Below are 1,590 nucleotides of genomic sequence, written 5' to 3' on the forward strand. Positions count from 1 at the left end.
GGGGGGGCACATACACGGCGAGGGTCGGCCGCCAGATTGATCGGCTTGCGCTCAATACAGAGGATCTTACGCTGGGGGATGGGCTCCTTCTTGGAGAAGAAGTCCAGGATCTGGTCCTGAAGGGGCGAAGAGGAGGGAGCAAATGGGGGGGGAGGACAGAGGGGGAGTCAGGTTAGCATGTGTGTGTGTGTGGGGGGGGGGGCATGATAGCACGATACTCGGAGAGGAAGCAGCTCCCGGGCCCGGGCGACGCGTACCACACCACCGAGGTACTCCTCGGTCAGAAGGAAGAAGGTAGCCACGACGAACGCCTGGTAGCAGTCACGGAAGATGAAGATGTACCGCCCGGCGTTGTAGAACAGCAGGGACACCCAGGCCACCGTGGCGAAGATGGGAATCATGATCAGGATGCGCGAGATAAGGCGCTGGAAGCGCGGCTGCTGGTACTGCTTGATGTGCGTCCGGATGCTCCAGAAGGAGATACCCAGCGAAAGCAGGAAGAAGGGGAAGGCCACCCAGACGAGGATGGTATGGGCCGACATGGTTGTGGGGCGAGGGGAGGGGGGGGGTGGGCAGGAGGAGGGGAGGCCTAAGAGCGCCCGAGCATGGAGAGCGGGAAGCAGGAGGGAGGAGGGGAGGCAGAGGTGAACGGGGGAGGGGAGGGGGGGGGGGCACAGCTCGGGGGTGACAATCTGTCCGGCAGCCTGAGCGGTCGGGGGGGATCTCCGGGTGCCCTTTTGTCACTTGGGGGGTTATGGTGTGGATCTCGTTCTCGCTCCTGGCCCTGGGGGGAGGGGGGGGGGGGGATGCCTGTGCCCACGGCCCTCGGGGCCCCTGCTGCACTGTTGCGCTTGGTCCCTTCGGTGAACGGGGCTTCTTTGTGTTGTGACCTGGCTTTCCGGGGCGCCCCCGCGCGAGGGCACCCCCCTCCTCCTCATAGGGCCCCGGCGTTCGGTGGGGATGTATTGGCCCCCAGCGCGCCAGCCCCCGAGAAATGTGCTTGCTCTCCGCGCGGCGGGCGGATCGAGTCGGCCCCATCTCCCTTGTCCGGCCCCTCCGCCCGGCCCCGTGCAGGTGGCCCACCTGCTTCCCTGGGCGGGCCCGCGGGGCCTGTATGCACCCCTCCCCCCCCCCCCCACTCAGACGCTGTTCGTCGGCCGGGCTCCTCTTTGTCGGCTCGAGGGCCAGGCGGCCCCCCGGAGCGCTGGTGGGCGCAGGCGGGTCGGGCTCTAATCCCCAAGAAACAACACACACGCACCCAGCGGAGCCACACATTTGCGGCGGTACGCACATGGCCGTGCCGTCTAGGTGTGTCCCTCTGTTGTTTCCGCCCCCTAGGCCAGGCTCCACGAGAGTGGGGCGTCGCAGTTTTTGAATCCTGGCCCCCTACAGGGCACAGCGTGAAAATGCCCGGCTCACGGCCCCTACCAGCCTGGAATCCACAGCCCGTCGCGCTGTGTAACATCGCCCTACACTGATCCAACGCCCCCCTCGCCCCCCCTCGCGCCTCGTCGGCTAGCGCCACCCTCCGGAGGGAGTCTGCTTACAGTGCCGTGTGCATCCTAGCGCTCTCCCCCCCCCCCCCCCCCC

The 1,590-nt window shown here is 67.2% G+C and overlaps 1 protein-coding gene across 1 annotated transcript in view; it reads right to left on the minus strand.

Moving 5' to 3' along the window:
* The window catches only part of H696_03064 (hypothetical protein), a 1,916-nt gene extending 1,249 nt beyond the window's left edge, over nt 1–667 (minus strand). The window contains exons 1-2 of the mRNA XM_009496952.1: nt 258–667; nt 15–116 (exon numbers count right to left, since the gene is read on the minus strand). Coding sequence (XP_009495227.1) covers nt 15–116; nt 258–542 — 387 coding nt within the window. The 5' untranslated portion in view covers nt 543–667. The remainder of the gene's footprint in view (nt 1–14; nt 117–257) is intronic.
* Nucleotides 668–1,590: the final 923 nt, after the last annotated feature.

This window comes from Fonticula alba, assembly GCF_000388065.1.
Source record: "Fonticula alba strain ATCC 38817 unplaced genomic scaffold supercont2.4, whole genome shotgun sequence".
Lineage (NCBI taxonomy): Eukaryota > Rotosphaerida > Fonticulaceae > Fonticula > Fonticula alba.